At 42.3% G+C, this 24014-nt stretch overlaps 2 protein-coding genes across 11 annotated transcripts in view; both read right to left on the bottom strand.

Moving 5' to 3' along the window:
- LOC124136801 (proline-rich protein HaeIII subfamily 1-like) overlaps positions 1-10598 on the bottom strand; it is a 46129-nt gene extending 35531 nt beyond the window's left edge. For all 10 annotated transcript variants that reach the window (XR_007217769.1, XM_046502837.2, XM_046502844.2 and 7 more), the window contains exon 1: positions 10480-10598. Coding sequence is in view for 9 of the 10 variants with exons in the window: in XM_046502837.2 (XP_046358793.2) it covers positions 10480-10543 (64 nt within the window). In the remaining variant the exon portion in view is untranslated. The remainder of the gene's footprint in view (positions 1-10479) is intronic.
- A 7833-nt stretch (positions 10599-18431) lies between these two features.
- LOC124136802 (tropomyosin-1, isoforms 33/34-like) overlaps positions 18432-24014 on the bottom strand; it is a 47070-nt gene continuing 41487 nt past the window's right edge. The window contains exons 10-13 of the mRNA XM_048380516.1: positions 22230-22298; positions 21811-21924; positions 21088-21204; positions 18432-20568 (exon numbers count right to left, since the gene is read on the bottom strand). Coding sequence (XP_048236473.1) covers positions 20525-20568; positions 21088-21204; positions 21811-21924; positions 22230-22298 — 344 coding nt within the window. The 3' untranslated portion in view covers positions 18432-20524. The remainder of the gene's footprint in view (positions 20569-21087; positions 21205-21810; positions 21925-22229; positions 22299-24014) is intronic.

Raw genomic sequence — 24014 nt, 5'->3', positions numbered from 1 at the left:
ACATCAACATGGTTCCTAGTTAACTTTTAACTCTTCCACTTTAGTAATCCCAAGTTTCAAAATATACTCAAATTCCCATCATTAAGCTCTACAGTGTGTAGACCTGTACCAGGCATAGCTAACTATCCTAGCCCACTTGTCACATTTACAGACGGTTACGTAAGTAACTAATCAATCACATATTGTCTTAGCAGCAGACTGAACCTATCTACATTAACAGCTGCTATTTATCATGTTTATGGCAGCTAAATATTTATAATTTCTTCCAGCAGCTGTTTCCAGTGCAGCTGTGATGCCTTGTCCTTGTTCTTGTTTTCAATCATCTCAAGAAATGGCAAGATCATGCAGTGCATGTCAGCTTGAGTGGAGCTTTAATATGGTTAGTGTCGGACATGACATGACATGACATGGCATGATGAGTGCTAAGATTCTGTTGGGGATCAATTGCCAGGAGTATTTCCAGTGTGTCTGTGGAGTCAGGCCTCAATAAATCATTATTTTATTGAAAGGCTTCTTGGCCAGCCTGTCTCAGGAGGCAGAGTAAATGCTGCCATGATTAATTTGAAGCCAATTTCCCCCAAAAAATGTTAGAAATTAAAAAAAAAATTGTCAATATGTTTAAAACATGGATAAAGAAGAAAATGTTTTTTTTCATTTTGAAATATTTAGGTTTGCTTTTGCAGCACAAGCAAATAGACAGTGTTGTGTGGGAAAAATATCAGTCTCCAGCATGCCAATGCTGAAAAGTCATACCAAAAGAGGCCAAGAGATGTTACCCTGCCTGATGCTTGGTATTAAAGGGCTAAACAAGACTGGTTGGCTCGGAGTCAGCATACTGTGTCTGAGTGGGGTATTTATGTTAAACTGTGGCATTGTATCTCAGCAGGCTAGCACTATAAAATTGGCATCTATTCCGGACTAGTACAAGCAGACAGACACATGTGCATGCACATCGCTATAAAAGTGAAACAATCTTGAACACGACGTTAAACCCCGTTTCACCTCATCCCTAGGGTATTCAGTATTTTTTAAATAAAAGTTTGAGTATTATGAACAGAAACACTTTACATCATATCCCTTCAGTAAATTTGACATGATGATTTACTGTTTAAATTGTATTTCCAGTTCTGCTAGGCATTGTTTTACTTGCAGAGATTAAGATTTTGTTTTAAACTAAGCCGGAAACAGCAATCAGTTGTACACACATTCTCACAATCTACCGATGATTCGGTTAAAATTACCCAATAATATAACTTTAAAGAATTTTGATGCAATGATAGGAAGCACTGTACCTGAAACTATTATTTTATCAGGAATAATATATTCCAATATCGTGTGGTTTTAGTTTCAGCTTCTGCCATATATGTTTAAGATAACAATAACCATAAGCATAGCACTTTGCTACGTATACAGCTGATCGCTATTGCCGCAAATCTCCCAAACTCGCGCTCGCAAAAACTCTATGTCGACATATAACGGTCAAGCTACAACAAATACATCTGTTACGAGTCCAAGTATGGCATTTATGATATATGTATCCATTCTCTTTCAACTGAAGTTCATTTCAACGCATCAATAACGATAATCTGTTGCTATAAATCATGGTGAATTGTGTGATCTACCTACCACTTCACACACAATTTTGCCAAATTAATGTCAACAATATTGCATAAAATTTTGAATAAGAATTACATTATAGCTTACAGATATAAGTCCAGATATACAATGAACACTTTTTATAACGGAACAGTGTAACCAGGGTCATTACATGATTAACTTGTGTACTTCAGTGCAGATTTCTTGACATGGTTTTCCTTGTGTTTTGTGCCCACAGCAATGTCTTTGTGTTGGGGGGAAAAAACAATCAAATCTCATTATGGCATAAATAATGCCCATCCCTTCTACACAGCTGTATTATAGGCGAAACGGTGTTCATATAATCTAGAAAATACGCTGCTTAACATCAGAATATAATTTTTGGGAAATACGTCTATAAATGAATGTTAGACCTTATGCTGTGATGCTTATCTGATATGTTTTCTAAATAATCCCTAGCTACGCTGATACTGCCTTTATCTGGAAATGGTATTAAAGTCAGATGACACAAGAGAAAACTCTGATAACATAGAGAGTTCCCCATAGAACCAATAATCCTAGTGTATCGTTTTGGCATTTAACTATTGATCTGACTGGCCATGACAGAACATCCATAGAACGTCTGTTGGAACGGAACCAACTGAACATACTGCCCCTCGTAGGACTTCATCCTCTGCAGCTCCCGGACAACAGGTTCTCACCATCACCCACACACTCCCCAACCCATCACAACACATAGATTCTCCACATCACACACACACTCCCCAACCCATCACAACACATAGATTCTCCACATCACCCACACACTCCCCAACCCATCACAACACATAGATTCTCCACATCACCCACACACTCCCCAACCCATCACAACACATAGATTCTCCACATCACACACACACTCACCAACCCATCACAACACATAGATTCTCCACATCACCCACACACTCCCCAACCCATCACAACACATAGATTCTCCACATCACCCACACACTCACCAACCCATCACAACACATAGATTCTCCACATCACACACACTCCCCAACCCATCACAACACACAGATTCTCCACATCACACACACTCCCCAACCCATCACAACACATAGATTCTCCACAACACATAGCTTCTCCACATCACACACACTCCCCAACCCATCACAACACATAGATTCTCCACAACACATAGATTCTCCACATCACACACACTCCCCAACCCATCACAACACATAGATTCTCCACAACACATAGATTCTCCACATCACACACACTCCCAAACCCATCACAACACAACACATAGATTCTCCACATCACACACACTCCCCAACCCATCACAACACATAGATTCTCCACATCACACACACTCTCACCAACCCATCACAACACAAGACATAGATTCTCCACATTACACACACACTCCCCAACCCATCAAAACACATAGATTCTCCACATCACACACACTCTCACCAACCCATCACAACACATAGATTCTCCACATCACACACACATCCCCAACCCATCACAACACATAGATTCTCCACATCACACACACTCACCAACCCATCACAACACATAGATTCTCCACATCACACACACTCCCCAACCCATCAAAACACATAGATTCTCCACATCACACACACTCTCACCAACCCATCACAACACAAGACATAGATTCTCCACATTACACACACACTCCCCAACCCATCAAAACACATAGATCCTCCACATCACACACGCTCTCACCAACCCATCACAACACAAGACATAGATTCTCCACATCACACACACTCCCCAACCCATCACAACACATAGATTCTCCACAACACATAGCTTCTCCACATCACACACACTCCCAAACCCATCACAACACAACACATAGATTCTCCACATCACACACACTCCCCAACCCATCAAAACACATAGATTCTCCACATCACACACACTCCCCAACCCATCACAACACATAGATTCTCCACATCACACACACATCCCCAACCCATCACAACACATAGATTCTCCACATCACACACACTCCCCAACCCATCAAAACACATAGATTCTCCACATCACACACACACTCCCCAACCCATCACAACACATAGATTCTCCACATCACACACACATCCCCAACCCATCACAACACATAGATTCTCCACATCACACACACACTCCCCAACCCATCACAACACATAGATTCTCCACATCACACACACATCCCCAACCCATCACAACACATAGATTCTCCACATCACACACACACTCCCCAACCCATCACAACACATAGATTCTCCACATCACACACACATCCCCAACCCATCACAACACATAGATTCTCCACATCACACACACACTCCCCAACCCATCACAACACATAGATTCTCCACATCACACACACATCCCCAACCCATCACAACACATAGATTCTCCACATCACACACACACTCCCCAACCCATCACAACACATAGATTCTCCACATCACACACACTCACCAACCCATCACAACACATAGATTCTCCACATCACACACACACTCCCCAACCCATCACAACACATAGATTCTCCACATCACACACACTCCCCAACCCATCACAACACATAGATTCTCCACATCACACACACACTCCCCTTCATTTTTCAGATCTCAATAAATCACAAGGCGATATCGATGCCTGACTTTTGTCCGGACCTTGATAAATGGAAGAAACAATATCCCGACAAATGAGGTTGCTACGGTTACCAGCACTGCATGTTGGCCATAACGGATTGATTATTCAATTGTCGGAGAGGTTAGAAAAAGTAGGAAAATGGCTGTATTTTCTAGACATGACAAACTTTCCTCATATAATCATTAGGCTAGGTACTTAACTTAAGAAATCCCATTCTGCTCAATAGATTACTCTACCAATTGTCCAAAATAATTGTATAAACACAGTTCCCTTTCTGAGTGAGGAAACTTGTCAAAGAATGAGAAGTAGACAGAATGAATAAAACAGATTACATTACTTCAGCACTATACTTGGAGTAGTCTGTCGTGTTGGTTGTAGCTGGTCTTCATGGCTGTAGTCTGTCTTCATGGCTGTGGTCTGTTGTCTTGGGTGTAGTCTGTCGTCATGGCTGTAGTGTGTTGTCATGGCTGTAGTCTGTCTTCATGGCTGTGGTCTGTTGTCTTGGGTGTAGTCTGTCGTCTTGGCTGTAGTGTGTTGTCTTGGGTGTAGTCTGTCGTCATGGCTGTAGTGTGTTGTCATGGCTGTAGTCTGTCTTCATGGCTGTGGTCTGTTGTCTTGGGTGTAGTCTGTCGTCTTGGCTGTAGTGTGTTGTCTTGGGTGTAGTCCGTCGTCATGGCTGTAGTGTGTTGTCATGGCTGTAGTCTGTCTTCATGGCTGTGGTCTTTTGTCTTGGGTGTAGTCTGTCTTCATGGCTGTGGTCTGTTGTCTTGGGTGTAGTCTGTCGTCATGGCTGTAGTGTGTTGTCATGGCTGTAGTCTGTCTTCATGGCTGTGGTCTGTTGTCTTGGGTGTAGTCTGTCGTCATGGCTGTAGTGTGTCTTCATGGCTGTGGTCTGTTGTCTTGGGTGTAGTCTGTCATCATGGCTGTAGTGTGTTGTCATGGGTGTAGTCTGTCATCATGGCTGTAGTGTGTTGTCATGGCTGTAGTCTGTCTTCATGGCTGTGGTCTGTTGTCTTGGGTGTAGTCTGTCTTCATGGCTGTGGTCTGTTGTCTTGGGTGTAGTCTGTCGTCATGGCTGTAGTGTGTTGTCATGGCTGTAGTCTGTCTTCATGGCTGTGGTCTGTTGTCTTGGGTGTAGTCTGTCGTCTTGGCTGTAGTGTGTTGTCTTGGGTGTAGTCTGTCTTCATGGCTGTAGTGTGTTGTCATGGCTGTAGTCTGTCTTCATGGCTGTGGTCTGTTGTCTTGGGTGTAGTCTGTCTTCATGGCTGTGGTCTGTTGTCTTGGGTGTAGTCTGTCGTCATGGCTGTAGTGTGTTGTCATGGCTGTAGTCTGTCTTCATGGCTGTGGTCTGTTGTCTTGGGTGTAGTCTGTCGTCATGGCTGTAGTCTGTCTTCATGGCTGTAGTCTGTCTTCATGGCTGTGGTCTGTTGTCTTGGGTGTAGTCTGTCGTCATGGCTGTAGTGTGTTGTCATGGCTGTAGTCTGTCTTCATGGCTGTTGTCTGTTGTCATGGCTGTAGTCTGTCGTCATGGCTGTAGTGTGTTGTCTTGGGTGTAGTCTGTCGTCATGGCTGTAGTGTGTTGTCATGGCTGTAGTGTGTTGTCATGGCTGTAGTCTGTCATCATAACTGTAGTACGTCATCATGTCTGTAGTCAATTGGTCATGGCTGTTGTCTGCCGTCATGTTCATCATGAGGACATCAGGACAATATTTCAACATTTGGTAACCGTTGAAGAACAGAACTATCAGGATTATAACTCTCTGGAAGTATGCATTCTACTGAGTCAGTGGACTAATTCGCCCTGAGCTTGACAAGGAATGTGACGACAAAGAGCAGCGCTATTATGATCATTATGCAAGCTGATGATTACTGAGGTGTGGCCACTGATGTTTCTAATGCCACAGTACACTCTACTGGCCAAATGTGCAGTGAATTTCAACTTGTCCTCATGAAAGTAAAATCCCAAAATTATCAAAAGGCACCAGTTCACCACTAGACGATCTGTATAGCTACTCTCAACAAGAAATATTCCATGGTTTAGGAGTTCTGCTCCGGGAACGGATGGACATGTTGATCACTATATCACCCTCTTTTGAAAAACGGAAGGATAAAAATGACCAAAAATTTGTTCTCTCATGGTTGTACAACATCATGACAACACAACACGACACAACACAACGCAAACCCCTTTTGCTGTTACAAGAATCCTTATCATACCTTCATGTCAGAATGATCAGATCTCACTGGTCCACGTGATCTTGATAAAATACTGTGTAACTCGCCTTGGAGGGAAAGAAATTTCTCAGCGGGGGAATAAATCTCTTATACCCCACCACAAGCAATACAGCCTGCACAAGGATTTCTAAGAGGCAGAATAAATCCCTTATACCCCGCTTCAAAGTAAAAAGCCACACGCTTTTTCATGTGTTTTCTGAGTCAATGGAAGTCACCTGCCATGGCACAAGCTGTTTTCTATCAATTCTAAATTTGTTTAAATTCTTTTGCAATGTCACATTAAAACATGTTGATAAGTTATAAAAAGACTTGCAAGACAACCTCTAGATCAGGGTACAATGACACACTATTCACCAAGCCACAAGCCGGAGTACTGATCCAAAAAAGTCCACTCTCATGATAATCAATAGAGCAGCAGACAATGAGGGTTCATTAACAGAGGATGTAACATGCCTAATGCTCCGACCTTCATACGATGCTTTTAAAGGATAAAGTCCATGTAACATATTTCATACAAGGGCTACATAACAACAGTAACACGTATGACTTCTTATCCTGCTGGACCTACTTGCTGGTTATTACGAGACAAGTGGCGTCACGGCACTGGGATATATAGCCTCAAGTGCAGCCGCAGAAATTGACTCTAGTCCAATAGTCCAAGACTACAACGATTCAGGCTGACAAAAACTATCCACAAGAGGGATAACTTCCAACTTTCCAAAAGTCAACTTTCTCTTTAGGGTTGAGTAATATTCCAGCAACTCCCGCCTCTGGAGTTTATATTTCACAACTATTGAGTTATAATCAAGCAAGCTCTTTCTACAAAGATTTCAAAGGCTGTCATTTACAACAGTCAAAGACTTAGTTAAGCCTTCAAAAGGTTTTAAGGTACATATGTGGAGCATATTTCTAAATTTGACGCATCAGTGACAAACATGATGTCCAATGCAATTCTCGAGTTGGACTTGTTCCATATAATCCCATGTCTTTTCAAGTGAACAATTGACTTGCATTTGCATGTGTTTGTGATGGGCGTCACCTGTGGGGCAGGACAAGCTCAGCTTTTCGTGAACACCTGATGTCATCACTCATTGATAGTGATTCATATATACAAATGCTCACAACTTTTGTCAAAAAGGACTCTGCTTCTAGAGATGAAGGAAAGGGTTGTATCTACGTTGCACATGAAACATTATGCCTCTAATGAACAAAATGATGTTGACTAAAATCAATATCAGGGTATTCAAATCTCTGCCAAAGGAGCCGAGGCTAGACAGCGTGTGGACAAGGTGGCTGGGTACACACAGCAAGTGGGTGTGACCTGCACTAATGTGCTCATGTTTGATCAATGGGTGGCAGAGATACTAATTATAAAATTCAAACATTGCAGGTCATGTGTGATAAAGTATAGAGAACTACCCTTAGTCAAACAGGGCAAACATCTTCTACAGTAAACAATGTTTATGTTATAACGAACACACTTATAACGAACTGATGGATAACAAACTCATTTCTTTTCCCGGTCATTTGCTGTATATATGCGGTATTTTTGCTTATAATGAACTTCAGTTATAATGAACTTATATTAGCAGTCCCTTTGAGTTTGTTATAACCATAGTTTACTGTAGTTGGGTTATTTTACCCAGAGAACAATTTGTAGCCAGTTTGCCACCTTACCACAAGTCACATATTATACTGCCACAGGAAACGTAAACCAAGACCCACATTATGAGAAGTAACATATTGTATCCTAGCTGGAAATATATGGGGTGGGGGGAAGAGACTTGGATAAACTGACAGTCCCAGCAATGTTGTCATTCTCAAGCCACTTTCTTTGTCTGCTGACGATTCTTCGATGATGTGGAGAGCAGTTTTCAATATCCGTGCTACGCAGAGATTATGCCTCGGTTTGCCACACGACACTAATCTTGCTTTATATCACATCTAGACTGGGACTGAATGGGCACCAGACCATAACGAAAGTCCTTCTTTACCCGTGAGCACACTGTTATTACGGTAATGCTATCCTAATTGTGGTGTATGTCATCATGATGTCATGCAAACGTAATAAAAAAAATAACGTGAAGCTATTATTCAACAGGTCTTTATCAACAGAAGGGAGATGTGGACTCCGTATAACTATGATCCGTCAACAGGCTTACTCAGGCATGTCCTGTTTTGATCGTACACTCCCTTTGGTGTACTTGTGGAATGCACGCAGGTTCTCAACAATCACACTGAACTGTGACCTACATACACACTCCTTAGGCTGTCTCTGCCTCCACCAACACATACTTATAACACATACTTATAACACATACTTATAACACACTTGTCTGTTCACTTGGGGAGGTCCTACAGTATATAGAGAATCTCACCCGAGTGTCTTTTGATATCAAATATATAAACACGAGTTGATAAAAGTGGGAAAACTCTGAGGCTTGCCGAAGATTTTTTTCCACTTTTATCAACGAGTGTTGATATATTTGATATCAAAAGACACGAGGGTGAGATTATATTTATCATCCAACATCATTCTTCCAACTTCTTCAGTTGTAGAAAGTAATAAGCAGTGTCTAAGTGTAAAAAGTACTGCTAACAGCTTCAGTAGCAGAGCCATTAGTGATGTCATTTGATTGTGACGTCATGGTAACCAATGACGTCACAATGGTCTGCAAAGCATTGTGATGCAATTTCATTGCAGCGATATCTACAGTGTAGATATCGCTTGATCTTACCCAAGCCATATCTCCTGTGGGAGCCAGTTTTGGGTGATAAAAAACATTAACAGCATTCCTCCCCTGATAACAAAGTACAAATATATGATGTCCACCAATCCTTGTGTTATTGTTCTGCCCTATGACATGAGCTTCAACACTTACACAGATCATGTAGCAATTCTATCAGGATATATCACATTACATACAAGATGATGTGGGACTATAGTTATCATGTTACAACCCAACCAAATACAGTGTCAGTGTGAGTCAGTGAGTCAGTGAGTTTGAAAAACATTTTGTCATATCAGCTGTGTGTCAGGCTAAAGTGACGCAGGTCGTAGACGTTCATAATGATGTTCCCCCTAGTGAATAGGTTCAGCAGTGCCCTGTGCTGTGACATTCAGTGTGTATTGCTAACACAGCATGTGTAATGTGGTGCTGCAGATAACATGACCATATTCATTAAAGGCAGTATCAGAAAATAAAGAGTCTCTGGGCTTCTTCTTATATTTTAATAGGATAATTAACAACTGTTTTTTCTGTAATATGTTCATTTCAGAGACTAGATGTTATATGCCATAATACAAAAGTGATAGAGCAAGGTGTGGTATGTCACGGCTGGATACATTGGTGAATGGCTGACATGGAAACAACTTGCAGGCATTTACAGGGACATTATTCCGAGACAAGTGTACATTTTGGTAGACTAGTCGTTTTCACCCAATCTAGTCGTTACATATACTACTAGTCCGAAATAGGCTGCGACCCAGTTAGATATGACCACAGGTGTCCAGATCTACCCTGATTAAAAATTCCGATTTATAGATTAACATCCGAACGTCTCAGTTAAGAGCTTTGAACTTTCTAATGGTGGTTAAAAAAATGCCTGGCATTTGCCGCCGAAAGCTAGAGCTTGGATACGGCAACATGTTGATCTTGTCCCAGTCAACAGAGATCGCCATTGCCAGGATCCATGTCTATGCTGGCATATGTCCGGGTAGGTTTGGCACCGGGTAGATTTTCCCGTACATTGGACGCTGGGTACCCATCTCAATGTACGGGAAAATCATTCTCAGGGCTGCTGACGTCAAGATAAACAAACAAACGAACTACAAATGCAGCCGAGCATCAGAAGCGACTGTCGACAGAGCCTGAGACAGAGAGTCGGTAAACACGCAGAAATAAATACATTTCTTGTCATTTCACGCTGGGATATTTTGGTCAGTAAGATTGATAGAGCAAAGTACTAAAATATTTTGTATCTTACCAAGGGTTAAGATGATAACTGCCACGCAGACTACGAGAAAACACAACGTTATCCACTTTGCCATGGCTGTCTTTCAGCCGAGCGATGGGCGAAATGTTATGTTAAGCAATCGATAGACGGTAAGGGGAAGTAACTCTGTATTGTTATATACAACAACCATGCAATAAGAACGGCATCTGTCTCGTTGGACAAGTACGGATAAACTTGTTACGCAACATTTATACAATCGTTTTGTAATTGTTTATCCATGTACATTATTCAGTAAAACAGAAAAGAAAAAAGGTATACGAACTTTAATCGCTGTTGTGCGGCTGAAATTATTTTATCGTTAAGGTCCTTACACAGAGAATTTTAATTTTCAAAATGTATATTTGTCTGCTCGTTCTCCTACATAACAGAGAACGAGTGGTTAACCCGTGTATAATTTCCCGCTGATAGCACGTTATAGGAGCCCCGAATAGGTGTTAAATTGTTTATATGAAAGGAATTGTCGCCCACTAATTAACTTATCACTCACCGCGAACTATACATCTCAGGTGAACGACTAGTGTGTGTTTATTCGCTATACGTGTTCTTACAGTGACGTCACTACCTAAGTGGGATAATCTGGAACGCGAAGTAAAGCCCATTTCACCTCACTTATAAATAGAGGTTATCACGCGAGTGAGTTTGGGGATGGTAAATATCCTCTATTAGGAATAAACATTGTATTTAGCGAACCTTGGCGGTCTGTCCGCTAGAGTAGCTGTCCTTTGTCAAAGGGAAGCTACTCTCACCCTAGTCTTTGAGACGTCACGGCAACGGTCAGACGTTGTTGACAGTCTGTCCTGTCATAACGTTACGAAGTGCAGTCAGATGTACACACAGCGACAAAACGAAACAAGGTAACAATTCAAAACACATTTCGGCCAAAGCCAACTGTTTTAATTTGTGGAAAACTTGAGTTTCTAAGCCGCAGAGGTATACAAGCACAGATATGGCTACTGATCCAGCTTGGCTAGGCCTCGTGGATCCTAGCTAGTGCCCTCGCAAAATTGTTTCGCAATTTATGTCTCCAAAGTTGCCCAAACTTGTAAAATGCCTTAGTTACGTCACAGTTAGACACTGGTTTTCAGTATATTAGACAGTTCTTTTGATAATGATGAAACAGGATATTGTATATATAGTTTTTAGGAATATAGTTTTAGCTCTTTTCATTTCAAGTAGTTGTATACATCTTCATTAGTTGTAGTACAAAATGTATATGCTTGGGTCCAAGCGGTTGGTTCAATTTTATTGAAGGGTGGACAGGTTAGTCTATTCCTGTCCCTTTGTCACCAACTCTCTAGCTTGTCCATACAATATTTTTCAGCTTCCTAGCTGTTTAACATTATCTAACTACAGCTTTCCACCTTAACATTTGCACACTTTTTATTCACTCTGCTTATAACTCTGCACAGACAGGACATGGACTACGTATAGTTCAGGTTAGTTATTTACATTACCTTTCCTAAATAGAATTCTAACTTATCATTTAAATATGTTATAAATAATGTAAATATTGTAAATACTTCCCTATGATATCAAATAATCAAGATATCTTCTATTTTATCAGTATAAAGTGTTTAACATGTAAGTATGTGTGAGAGCATGATTTGATTGGGAGTTTTGAATGAAAGGATTGAATTAGAAGTTGGTTTTCTATAATTTAAGGAAATGGTTGTCATGATGTATGTATGTATATATTCAAGCATGATAGTTATGTTATTTACCTTTAATAGGAATGCCATAATCCTATATGATGTGGGTTTATAGACACACCCCGGTGTCACCCACAGGGTATGTATAAATCCTTTATCTTATCACTCACTTATGAATGCATTAATATGTATAAACTATGTGTTATAATTTAACACAACATGGTAGCATTTTATATATATTCCTAATGTTAGAGATAATAAGTATATATTTATGACGCCACACGGCTACTAGTATTCTCCTAACTATATGGTGTGTAACTGATATATTCAGTTATGATAAGAGACATTTAATATATGTATTACTATTTGAAAGTTCGGTAAATTGTATTTATTATAAGTTATATACAACGAACTAGTGATGTGTAACTGTATGCGTTGCATGTATGGATTAATGTGACTGCTCAAACTAGGAAATAATTAATATGCAGCCGTATGCTATTCTATGTACAGTATAAAATGTTATATATTTTATTACAGGGTGATTGATCAATTGTGATTGATAATGGAATAAATGTCACCTCAACAAACAACCACAGCTTGTCATTTTTCATAATGAACCACCCCTGCTACAATGATAGCAATTATCCCAGTAGTTTATCCAGATTCCCGATGGTTAATTCTGACTCGATCGCCGAATGACAAGGGCGACGCCATGTTTGTTTGTAAACAGTGAAAGTAGTCCCTACTTGACCTTTGATATTTGCATCTCTATCCGCATATGACCCCAACGGATATCGTTTTTATCCGTTGGCTTTATCCTGCAAATAAACCTACCCATTATATGATAAATCTCCTGTATGTGTAGTATGGTATTGGCCGGAACTCATGTTAGATAGCCATGACCTTCATACAATAAAACGCATGTTTGTTGTTAATCATTAAAACTGAAGCATATTTCTCATATCTCATACATCATGGATTATGACGTGCATGTATGAGTGTGTCTTGTATGAAGCAAGTGTACTGGGGTTGTTGTGATGTTATTGTTTTGTAAACTTGGCGTCATTATCTGTACTGGCAATAAAGAATCACAGCCGTAGCCTGTGTTGGGCATTGTGGTTCCAGAGGGGGCGGGGGTCAAGGGGGTCCGGACCTCCCTTTTGATAACCAAATGTAGGCAGAAACATTATCTCAGAGGGGAGTTTGATATATACAGACTATACACCTTTATATACACACTATTGTGTCCAACGTATCGGAACCTGTTGTATTGTCATTAATAAATATAGCATCGACATCCAGATAATTTAAAAAAATAATTCAACGTGGAATTTATTCGTATGGTATAAATTGTCCTTTAATGTAACACTGTTTGTTTATTGATTTACGCCGAACTTGAATATTCGAGCTATGTCAGGGCGACCTGTAAATAATCGAGTCTGGACCATAAAAAACAGAGGTTGATATTATGAGCAATGGTCCATTTAATTCCGTGCGGTTCGATTATTACCGGACAGTCGGGTAGTCTAGTGGTTAAAGCGTTCGCTCGTCACGCCGAAGACCTGGGTTCTATTCCCCGACATGGATACAATGCGTGAAGCCCATTTCTGGTGTCTATTACTGGAATAGTGCTAAAAGCAGCGTAAAACAATACTCACTCACCCGATCATTATCAAGTTCCACCCAGCCTGACCATCCCTACACTTCCTACAACAAACAATCGAGTGCCGCGGACCTATTCTGACCCGTAGTAACAGGTTTCCGCACGCCCAGTGTTGTTTCTGTGACAAATGTCAGCATATGACAATTATTGTCATTTACACGGGCGTGGTATTGATGGCCGTACCGCTGCGTGGACGATGTCCGTGCTGTCCGTGCTGTCCGTGCTTTTGCTGAGTTTCCCATCTCCCGCCCACCCTGAATGTTCATTCCGACGTGCAATAATAAAAAAAGGATGGTATCTCAGTTTTTCCAGCCGCTGTGGAAAATTATGCCCTGATGTGATAAACTGAATACTACTAGTACTACCATTGCACACTCACGAATCGCCCAGGACTGCTTGATCTTTCTTCAGCTCTGTTTCTTGATTATTCGTTTCCGAAGTAAAGTGACTCGATCTACGTCATAAATTCATGGAAAGTCTAGTACCAAGTGTTTTGAACTTCCAAATGTCTGAAAGTAAGTTACAAAAATAGTTTTTATGTTTATTTTATCATTTAAACCTTATTTCGCCCTCCGCTCTCTTCCTAGTTGAGGTTGGAGAAAAACATAAAAATATATAATGGCCTTACAAAGGGGTAGTCGAGTACCTTACTCGCTATCTCTTGTTGAACTACCAGGGACCCAGGCTTTCGCAGACTGTCAGCCCTAGATACTTGGATTCAAGTCATTCCAACACCAGTTTGTCTCTCAACACAACTATTATAATATTCCTGCTCTGTGACGGCGGTCTGTAAAAATAAATGAGTCAGGACCAGACAATCCAGTGACAGACATCGTGAGCATTGATTTACGCGATTGAGATACGATGACATGCATCAACCTGGTCAGCGAGTCTGACCACCCGATCCCGTTAGTCGCCTCTTACGACAAACATGGGATGCTTCATCGGCATCGTGATGTAGATCACCCTGACTGCTAATGATTACCCTGGTTGCACAGGCACAGCGTCTCAGCTTCCTTTAGAGCACTTGCACCTGGACCTAGACTGAAATGCAATTGTTTGAGTATAGGAATACAATATAAACAAAAGTTTGCCACTAACGTGGCTATATCCCCCGCCCCTGTTGCAGGATTTATGACATAATTAAATCTAAACAAACCCTAACCTTTTTTAACCGAGGTGAAACTTGTCATGGAAATTGTAAAAAAAAGATGAGTTTGGAACCTAAGTCCATCTTGTTGCCATGGAAACGTAAAAAATAAATATTTCTAAAATTTCTCAATAGCAAAAGGCACCAGTTCAGCATGTACCTGACAGACCTGCAACGTTTGATGAAAAAATATTGAACGGTTTATGAGTTATGCTCCGGAAACGAACCCTACCCTCACAGAACCTAAGTCCATCTTGTTGCCATGGAAACGTAAAAAATAAATATTTCTAAAATTTCTCAATAGCAAAAGGCACCAGTTCAGCATGTACCTGACAGACCTGCAAAGTTTGATGAAAAAATATTGAACGGTTTATGAGTTATGCTCCGGAAACGAACCCTACCCTCACAGAACCTAAGTCCATCTTGTTGCCATGGAAACGTAAAAAATAAATATTTCTAAAATTTCTCAATAGCAAAAGGCACCAGTTCAGCATGTACCTGACAGACCTGCAAAGTTTGATGAAAAAATATTGAACGGTTTATGAGTTATGCTCCGGAAACGAAACGTGACGGACGTACGGACGGACGGAGCCCGTTTCTATATCCCCCGCCAACAACGTTGGGCGGGGGATAATAACGAGACTATATGAACACTTTCATTAAATATAGGTCAGATGTTATAGAAGTTCTTACAATAACGTCATAGGGTCCTCACATATTACATACAAAGTGACCCATGGCGTATTCATCCTAAGTAACATCTGTCATTCTGTTACTCAGTAAGCAATGATGGCATGTATCGCCCCTGGCAACGTAGCGCGGGCGATGAGAACGGTTGTATTGATCCCCGAGTATGTACGGTGGATGTATTCTGCTCGGAGCGCCTCCCAGTCAGCCTGCCCCAAGTACATGATCACTCAATACACGACAGCTTAGTGAGCCTCTTTGTTGTGTCATCACCAGAAAACGGGTTTTTGATTTTCATCATGGCTGTTACTACCAGCTAAGCCGGGGAGAGTATTTAAAGGAGAACAGGACTCCACTATCTGGGGTCCAGCTTTGGACTGAGTCTACAACACATTGTCAAAGTAAATAGTGTCAAACTGGCAACATTATACAGTTAGGATAATCATTAACTGTTAGTTAGATTACGTTATAAATTGGAGTTTAGGGGCACATTAAGCTGGTTTAGAATGATTTCAATCCAAAAAGTTTCGTCTGGCTGTTGAAGCGAACCTTGTCTCCTTGTAATGTAAGTATTGTCCGTCACGATGCTTGGCTGTACATCCCAGTTTCTGTTTGTCAATATCGGGATATATCTCGCCATATCGAGACATTTCGGAATATAGCGGGATATATTGGGCTATTTCGGGAAATATCGGTATAATTTGAGATATACTTGTATATTTCTGGCCATTTCGGGACATCTCGGAATACAGCCGACGTATATATCGGGGTATTTCGGGACATATCGGGATTTATCCAATAAGTGACTCATGCATCGACGTATGGTATATAATGGTGTCCTGATTATCAGTTATTCCCTTTTATACAATTCGTCAATGCATATTTACAGACCGTCTTCATACAGCTGGAATATTGCTGAGTGCGGCGTTGAACAACAAGGGAAACCTCGGTTGTCCTGACATGTATGACTATCGACTCATCACTTCACTTTATCCCTATGGTCGTCTCCACAAGACCCACAACGACCTGTGTTTGTCGTGTTTGCCGACTTCATGGATCAGAAGGTCGGATTCAGTGATTTGGTGGATTGTATGTCATCGTACCAAGATGCTTTTAATATCGATCACCGGTTTGTCTAATCTCGATTATTAAAGGTCTGTGTGATATAGCTGGTTTTGTGCTGTCAGCGGCGTTATACAACAGCCAAACAACCAAATGAAGTCGTCACAGCGCTCATAAACCTGACACCGCGGGTGTCAGAATGACGACGAAGAATAAGATGAGTCCACACTTTAGTCGGTTATGAACATACATGTACGGCGTATGTAGAAATAGGCGTCCCGTGAAGATCCGGGTAGAGAACTGGTCTTCAAAACATGCTTGTCGTAAGAAGCGACTATGCTTGTCGTAAGAGGCGACTAACGGGATCGGGTGGTCAGGAATAAGGGATAAAACAAGGATTTGCCGCTTCGGAGTCTGAGTAGGGTATCCATGTTAAACTGTGGCATGGTATCTCAGAGGTAAGCACCATAAAACCGACGTACAACCGATCAGTACAAGCAACCACGCACGCACGCATACGCACCCACCCACGCACGCACACACAAACGCACGTTCGCACGCACCCACACAGGCACGTACACACAAACGCACGTTCGCACACATACACCCACGCACACACACACGTACCAGCAGGTAGCTGTGAATGCAATAATCTTCAACCCGACGTTAAACCCATTTCACTTGAAGTAGTGTCCGTGTGGAGAATCCGCGCGTTAAGCCACCCAGCCATTTATGATAATAAATAAAAAAACGACGAAACCCTTTCCATATTCAATAGAAATCTCGGCTAAAAGAAGAATCGATTGTACGATTCCGACTATGTCATGAACATGTGTTCATGAATCACTATCAAATAGTGATGATACCAGGCATTAGCTAAAAGGGGAGCGTATCCTGCCCCACCGGTGGCACCCGTCACAAACACAAGTAAAGGGAAGTCAACTGTTCACTTGAAAAAAACCCACCGGAACATGTGGTACAAGTCAAAATATGGATTTCATCGCACATGATTTTTGTCACTCATGCGTCAAATTTGCGTCACTCATGCGTCATGTCTGCCATAAAACTTTTTGAAAGCTTTAATAAGGCCTTGAATGTTCTAGCCTTGATCAACTTCTGAACCAGAGTAGTATAACGCTATTTGAAATCTTTGTAGAAAGAGTATGCTCGAAACTGAAATGTAAGCACCGAAGACTGGAGCTGCTGGAATATTGCTCGACATGGAGGGAAAGTTGACTACTGGAAAGCTGGAGTCATCCCTGTTGTCATACAGTCTTGTGGAAAAAGTTTGTCACTCCGAATCTTTATGCATAGATCTAAATATGAAACAGACTGGGCGGTGTCACTGGTCTCCTTTATGTCTAGTTCAGGTGGGTAAATCAGTCGAAGAGAATCGGCTATTTGATTGTTATTGAACGATATCAGATCATCGATATACCTGAAGCTTAAGTAAAACTTCTTGTCCAGATTACCTTGTTTTGACTCAGCCAATCCGGGGCGGTCGTGTAGCCCTGTGGTTTAAGCGTTCGCTCGTCACGCCGAAGACCCGGGTTCGATTCCCGACATGGGTACAATGTGTGAAGCCCATTTCTGGAGTCCCCCGCCGTGATATTGCTGGAATATTGCTAAAAGCGGCGTAGAACCACACTCACTCACTCACTCACTTAGCCAATCCGAATGAGTTATGGGGTATAAGTAAGAAACTAGGGCAAAGAAACAACGAGTTTAATCCATCAAGTACAGGAGATAGTACACACTAGAGACTGTAAGTAGACATAATACATTCTGTCACATCAACGTTCACGAACGCTGCACGGATACACCAGGGAAGTAGCTCTAGATGGCCTCAGACCACAGTTACCCGCGGAAGGAAAATTAGAGAATATAGTGCCCTGTTTAGATGGGCTGTTCGGCCTGTTCCAAATGTTTTTGAGTGACTTATGATAGCTTAAATGAAAGATTAGACATTGTAGTTTGTGGCCAAGTTTGTGTTAGCCACAATCTGTGAAGGTTTTGATTCCAGCTTCCCATGACTTGACCGCAAGGTGAAGGTCGCTCTGTGTGTTTCGGCTCAAAACGTCCGATGGGCACTGTTGACAGCGAAAGCTAGCTGGAAGATCCAGGCCGACACTTTAATCGACAAGTGGCAGGTTGGTCAGCATGCAATAGAACAGCCTACGACCGATAATAATTATGGTGGGCTGTCATGTCACTGTAGATAGCAAAGAAGGAAATTAATTGTGGTCTGAGGCCAGATATATTGTAGTGACGTAATGCCAAGGAGAGGATGTAAATAGGGGCACTTGTCCTTAGCAACTTCCGGTTGTGCAATGTCTCAATTCCTGTTTATCTGGTGATGGCGTTTGTCTGATGGAGAGACTCGGTAAACAGCCAGATTTATGGAACATGTTGGTTAATGAATGGCGTCTGGTTTTTGTCAGTGGTAGGAATCGTTCAACTAAAGGCACTTCTTGTTGTGATGACCCAGCAACAATTAACTGTCTGAACATAAACATATACAAACACATCATATAAAAAGACACTTGATATATAAAAAAGCAATATAGAAAAATAACATTAACAATAATGCGAAAGAATTATTAACATTATTAGATATGGCACAATTATAAAAAAGTTATATAAAAATAACACATGGTAACAGAGTAAACAGGCCCTGTAGCTCACCTCTGTTTACAACCCGTGCAGATCCGGGTTAGAATTGGTCTTCGGCAACCCATGCTTTAAGAGGCGACTGACGGGATCGGGTGGTCAGGCTCGGTGACTTGGTTGATTCATGTCATCGTATCCCATTTGCATGAACGATGCTCATGATATCAACCACTGGATTGTCTGAACCAGACTCGATTATGTACAGACGCCGTCATATAGCTGGAATATTGCTAAGTGCGGCGTTAATCAAGCAAACAAACAACACCCCAATTTACTGGTATATTTGGACCAGGTTAAAGGTTATGATGAAAGGGTAAACAAGAAGATGCAAACGCAGACAACAGAATGCATTGTACAACAAAACATGGATATTTTCTGATGATATGACATAGCACGGACAAAAATCAAAATACGCCCTCAAAGTATTGCATGTTATGTTGCCTTCGGTTCCGATGAGATTACAACATTGAAAAGTATCAGTTACAATTATAGTGAAAACATTAATAAATATTACGAAGGTTAGAAAGTTGAATATGGAATTCACATTGACGTAATATAACATGGAATATAACATCTAATATACAAACGACTCCAGAATGGGCGATACAACCCCAACAATCTTGTACTTCTATGAATATGAAAAATGACACATAAAACACAAAAACACAGAGAAAAAAAATATCATCGAACAGCGTTCTACGTCGTTCGGAAGCCATCAATATATAGTTGACCGAAGGACGAAAGAGAACAGCCAAAGCTCCAGAGTCGGGGACAAAGAAGCCCCGTGAGGGATTTAGCACCCACCAGACCAATGCCCAAGTATGTATAAAAGCATTCAGTATCACAGATATACAATGAAGCACATCCTGCCATTAACACATCATCGACCATCCAGGGTAATGTGCCCACTTGCTCCTTCATATACATCACCCTGGAGCCTCGAGGATGCACAGATGTTTGCCTCAGAAAAAGAGGCTTGAATCTGTTGAAACAATTGAAACAAAAACTCTCATAGCCTTAAAAAATGGGAAGACGGGACCAGGATCATGTCCCATGATTCGCCACAGTTGATACCCAAGAGTACTGGCGTTGTTTTCTGCCTCCAAGATTAGTGTCCTCCCAGCTGATGGCGACTTACACCGCCTGAGGTGGTGGGTCCGACGACTCTGGCGGCACGCCTGAAACGACAGGTATAGAATAGAGAGTCGATACCAACCATTTCTCGACACTAACCCCACAATAGAATACGCATCAAACTACAATGCCAGACACGCACACTGCTATATACGATACTCATAACGATATTGACCCATGATACCGTTTAAACCCCAGACACTGACCCTACATTACATCATGTGTTTTACACACGATACAGTTACTAATACTAAACTCTAACTCATGACACGATATATATCACGATACTAACACCACGATTCGATTCACATCCAGAAAGTAACCCAACAATAACCCCACAATACCATCCACACAAAATACTAGTATACATGATACTATAATAATATAGTATGAGTGAGCATATGATTCATATAAAGATCCCCAGCAGTACATTACGTAACGAGAATCAAGCCACAACTCAATAAATATGAAGACACTAACCGATGATGCGATACATGAAAACATGCTACAAACCCCACCGTCTTCCGTCTTAAACTTGCTCCAAAATTTATGGTACAACTCACTTGCGGTTGTCTGAACGCCCTGGGGTGCTTGTGGTTGGGGGTAGGCAACGGTGGGCGGTTGTTGTAGAGGGGGTGGGTCTGCCGATGGGATGCCGTCAGCCGCAGGGGGACAAGTGTCTGGAAACAGAGTAAACCAGAACCCTGAAACACTGACATCTACTTTATATAACAAATGTTATATTTGGGATAACACTTTCTCAGTGGCTTCTCTTTGGCCGGGTGGGTTAGATCGCTGACTTTATTTGCTGTCGATAAGCTGCCTCACTCTGACAGTACTAGAATCTGTACTTTACTAAGAAAGTGCTATCCAAAATATGACATTTGTTACATTTGGCCACTTTTTAAATGCCATTGTGTGTTGACATCTACTTTTTTTGTTGTCGAACGCCGCACTCAGGAATATTCCAGACTCGATTATTTACAGACCACCGTCATATAGCTGGAATATTAGTGAGTGCGGCGTTAAACAACAAACAAAAAAACAAACAATATTCTGGACCAGACAAACCAGTGACTGAACATCTATTCAACAGGGTGTCACCCAATCAGGGACTGAACGACTGAGCCATGGCTGAACACCCATTCTTGCCTGGGTACGAGGAGAAAAGGCAACTAATGCTGGCATCATGGGTGTCTTCGCCCGACGTAAAGCATCACAATGTGGTGCACTTGCTTTCACCAACATTGGCTATACATATACGGACCAACTGGGCTTCGTCTCACCTGCTGGGGCTGCCTGGCCCGGGGGTGGTTGAGGAAGGTAGCCTTGCTGGCCCGGTGCTGGTTGAGGGGGGTAGCCTTGCTGGCCCGGGGGTGGTTGAGGGGGGTAGGCGACACCTAAATGACACAGAATGACGTATAGGATTACAGGTGTGTGGACAAGGGAAAAAAGACAATTGGTTTATAGGCATCATTGGTTTAGGCGCCCGTTGGGATATACATGAACATACATATGTTGTCGGGGAAAGGGTAAAATCAGAAATAGTTAACTTTGACAGTGATCAGTCACAGAGCAGCATAAAACCTTTCGTGTAGCCTGTTGGCGCCAAAGGAGCCCTGAATTGCACAAACACAAATTGCGTTAATAAATACATTTGAATTGTAAACATGTATCTTCGAGAGCTGCCTGTCTCATGTCTCACTTGGTGGCTGTTGGCCGGGGGTAGGGTATGGGTAGGTTGGTTGCTGGCCTGGAGGGGGGTACACGGCACCTGCAACAGGGAGGGAATACTTGTCATCGATAAAGTCAAAGTGACCATGTATACAAAGTATGGATTGATTGGTTTGTTGATTAAGGCCACAATGGCCATTACTCGAGGTCTATCACAGCTGTCTGTAATAATAACGGGTCTGAACCAGAGCAGGACATATCGTATGATGACGCGTATTCAACCAAGTATGTCCCCCCTTACAAGCATTGCTTACCCCTTAGTCCCTACGGGAAGGACAGGGAATATAGAATAGAGGTCGCAGTGTTTGTTATCCGAGGGTAGAAGGAGAAGTGAAAGTGCATGGAGGTTACGGCATCACGGTATTGGATGCCACAGAGAAGCGGGAGGTGACAAGGAATTATCTTGGGGTCACGGTATTGGAGGCCACAGAGAAGCGAGAGGTGACAAGGAATTATCTTGGGGTCACGGTCTTGGATGCCACAGAGAAGCGGGAGGTGACAAGGAATTATCTTTTGGTCACGATATTGGATGCCACTGAGAAGCGGGAGGTGACAAAGGGGTATCTTGGGGTCACGGTATTGGATGCCACAGAGAAGCGAGAGGTGACTGCATGCCGTGCAACGTCAATACATAGAATGGATGAGGCGGTTGATGAAGGCCATAGGGACTTGAGCCCACACTCTGATGTACGCCTGACGCAGTTCAGCTGCAGTTGACGGCCTTGGTCGGACGTCATTCAGTCGTCTTTGAATCTCGTCCCACGGGTACTCAAAGGGATTTAAATCGTGACTGAGGGCAGGCCACTGTATGGTTCTGATGCCATTCTGCTGGAGGAAGTCTCTTGTTGCTCTCGCAGTGTGGGCACGGGCGTTATCATGCTTAAACTCGTGGTCTCGGCGACGTGCCAAATGAGGTATGGCCTGTGGTCTCAAGACTTGATCAATGTCCCGAGCTGCTGTGACACCATTGCCTCTCCCTGGACCGATGTTCTGGAAGATGTTCTGCGCAAGACCACCCCACACCATGATGCTCGGACCACCCCACGAGTCTCTCCCAACAACACAAGCATCCGAATAACGTCCACCACAGCGTCGACACTCTCTCTACCATCTGCTGTTGAGATACAGTAACGGCTCACGTCTGAGAAGAGGACTCTTCGCCACTGCTGGTGGCGCCAATGCTGGTGCTGTGTCGCCCACTGTTGCGATGAAGTGGTGTCAGAATGGGTCCTCGGTGTGCCCTGTGACAGTGGAGGTGGCGTCCACACTAATGTGTCGCTGGTTAGTCTCCATGGTCTGTCGAGCAGTTTCCGCAGCAGTAACAAAGCGATCTTGAAGATGCTGTTGCACAATCTGACGATCCTGACGTCGTGTGGTGACCCTTGGTCTTCCACTACGTGGTCGGTCATCTGTAGTGTTGATGGTCTGGTACCATTGCTGGAGCCTGTATATGGTCTTTACGTGGACTTGGAATGCATTGGCTACTTGCCGGGCGGTTTGTCCAGCTTGCAATCGTCCAAGGGCTTGGTGTCGCTGATTTCTTGTCAATCTTGGCATGTGGTAGTAATTCAATAAGGAATGAATGTTATCCGATCTGGGTGGATTTTTATAGGGCAAGAAATGGGGGAAAGCATGAGCATTTCAATTTGCACGGAACTCACGTGCATCGGGTTACCATGGCCTTTGCCGTGATGCGTTTGGGCGATCGGTTTTATTGTCATCTGCTTTGTTTTTTATCATCGAATTTCATTTTTCC

This window comes from Haliotis rufescens, unplaced genomic scaffold (genome assembly GCF_023055435.1).
Source record: "Haliotis rufescens isolate VD_foot unplaced genomic scaffold, xgHalRufe1.0.p SCAF_31, whole genome shotgun sequence".
NCBI classification, from domain to species: Eukaryota; Metazoa; Mollusca; class Gastropoda; order Lepetellida; family Haliotidae; genus Haliotis; species Haliotis rufescens.
The sequence above is the reverse complement of the archived record's forward strand: the minus strand, read 5'-3'. Positions and strand labels throughout refer to the sequence as shown.